Source organism: Merops nubicus, unplaced genomic scaffold (genome assembly GCF_000691845.1).
Source record: "Merops nubicus isolate BGI_N331 unplaced genomic scaffold, ASM69184v1 scaffold23709, whole genome shotgun sequence".
NCBI classification, from domain to species: Eukaryota; Metazoa; Chordata; class Aves; order Coraciiformes; family Meropidae; genus Merops; species Merops nubicus.
This window is the reverse complement of record NW_008630548.1, coordinates 1-1,894: the sequence shown is the minus strand read 5'-3', so window position 1 is coordinate 1,894 and position 1,894 is coordinate 1. Positions and strand designations below refer to the sequence as shown.

The 1,894-nt window shown below is 51.5% G+C and overlaps 1 protein-coding gene across 1 annotated transcript in view; it reads right to left on the bottom strand.

Annotated features, from left to right (window-relative positions):
- The window catches only part of LOC103779718 (ankyrin repeat and SOCS box protein 13-like), a gene marked incomplete at its 5' end in the record, with an annotated part of 2,488 nt that extends 939 nt beyond the window's left edge, over positions 1-1,549 (bottom strand). The window contains 2 exons of the mRNA XM_008947364.1: positions 528-731; positions 1,505-1,549. Of these exons, the coding sequence (XP_008945612.1) occupies positions 528-731; positions 1,505-1,549 (249 nt within the window). The remainder of the gene's footprint in view (positions 1-527; positions 732-1,504) is intronic.
- Positions 1,550-1,894: the final 345 nt, after the last annotated feature.

Below are 1,894 nucleotides of genomic sequence, written 5' to 3'. Positions count from 1 at the left end.
GGGGTCTCCCAGAGCTGGCAGAGGGGCAGGATCCCCTCCCTGCCCTGCTGCCCACGCTGCTGGGGGGGCAGCCCAGGCTGGGGGGCTCCTGCCCAGCTCCTCTCCCCCAGCACCCCCAGGGCCTCCTCCCTAGGGCTGCTCTCCATCACTGTACTGAGCCTCAGAACACTGTATATAGGAACCAAACCTACTCCCAACACTTCTCTACAGCTCTGTTTCTCCACCTCAACCCTGTGACAAACCTTCTCACCCAGCACTCTGTGGAGAGCTCCAGAAGAACTCCTCAATCCCCTTCCAGACAGCCCCTAGGCTGCAGCCCACAGCCAGCCTGCTGATCACAGCCCCCATCTCATCACCTCCAGGAAGCAGAGCTAGGCTGGGGCCAGCTGCTGTAGAACTGCCCCCATGGACTCCACACCTTCACAGGCAGATGGCAAGAGTTCCACAGATCAAACTGGCCTGAGAATCATGATGTGGTGCAGTGGAACTCACTGAGCTCCTGGGGCAGGGGACCAGCCCTCACTTACTCTCATAGTACTCCAAGCACTTGGCTGTGGGGCTGCTGCTCCAGGTGTAATCCGACGGCTTCTTCCCTCGGTTGTCCCTTGCATAAATGTTCCCCCCAAATTCAATCAGCATCTCCACCAGGTCCACGTTCTTCACCTTGGCTGCATGGTGCAGGGCTGTCTCATGAAGTTTAGCAGCATTCACGTTTGCCCCTGAAGCCAGAAAGGAAAAGAAAGCTGTCCATGAAAGCCTTCCCTGGCCCCAAATGGAAGGAGGGGTTTGACTGGAGAAGAAAGGTGCTGTTGAAATGTAGGAGCTGCTAGAAGGGGATCCAAAGAAAACAGCACAAACAGGAAAGCAAACTGCTGAGCAAGGTCTTGGTGCTGGCAGCACTTCAGCTTTCTTCTCTGGCTTTACTTTCATGCAGAGAAAGGATTTTACTCCATGTTACTGGGTGAATAAGCTGCTGAGTGTGAAGCTCTGAATTGCTTCCTGAACCTGTGCTGCCCAAAGGCATCAAAGAGCCTTTCCTGGTCTCCCCTGAGCCTCCTTTGCTCCAGGCTCAGCACCCCCAGCTCCCTCAGCTGCTCCTCCCCACACTTGGCCTCTAGACCCTTCCCCAGCAGATGCTACTGCAGGATCAAGTTTTAGTTACAGATATTTTTGGTAAGAAAGTTTGGCTTCTATCCCCCACCACTGCTTGCATTTTATCACCTGATGTGCCCAGTGGAGTTGAGCTGAACCTCAATGAATCCCAACTTTTAGATGTGTGGCCACACTGAACTCACCTTATAATTCTGGGGAATCAGTCAATGGGTGCCCAAGAGAGGGAACCAAAGGGGCTGGAAAGAAGCTTAGATGTGTCATTTTTAGACAACTAACAGTCAACAAAACAAATCCCCACCCCTGGGCCAAAACTCCTCTTAGTAAGCACAGGCAAAGACAAGAACTCCAAGTCCCAATTCTGCTCAAGCAAACAGCAACAGAACTAGGCTGTGAAACCTGGAGCAGAGAACATGATCTTGAACATCCAAACAACTCACTGGGGCACAACACAAACCAGATCTCCCTGAGGTATGAAGTGATTTCACCTCTGGCTTTCTGTACAAGATCAAACCCTAGCACCCCTCCAAAACCAAATGACTGAGCTACCAGAGCTGAATGCACACCCAGCAGCTGAGCCCACTGTGGGGAAGAAAAACTTGGCTCTAAAGAGTTCTGGACTTCATTTTAATAAGAAAATGGGAATGTCACTGGGAACATCAAAGCTGGATACTGATGGGAATAAGCTGAAAAAATGTTTAAATGTTAAACTCTGCTCAGGTAAAGGCAAAACCTTTCAGGTTTTATTGTCTATATCCTGTGGGCACAGGGCAGGGAGGGGATC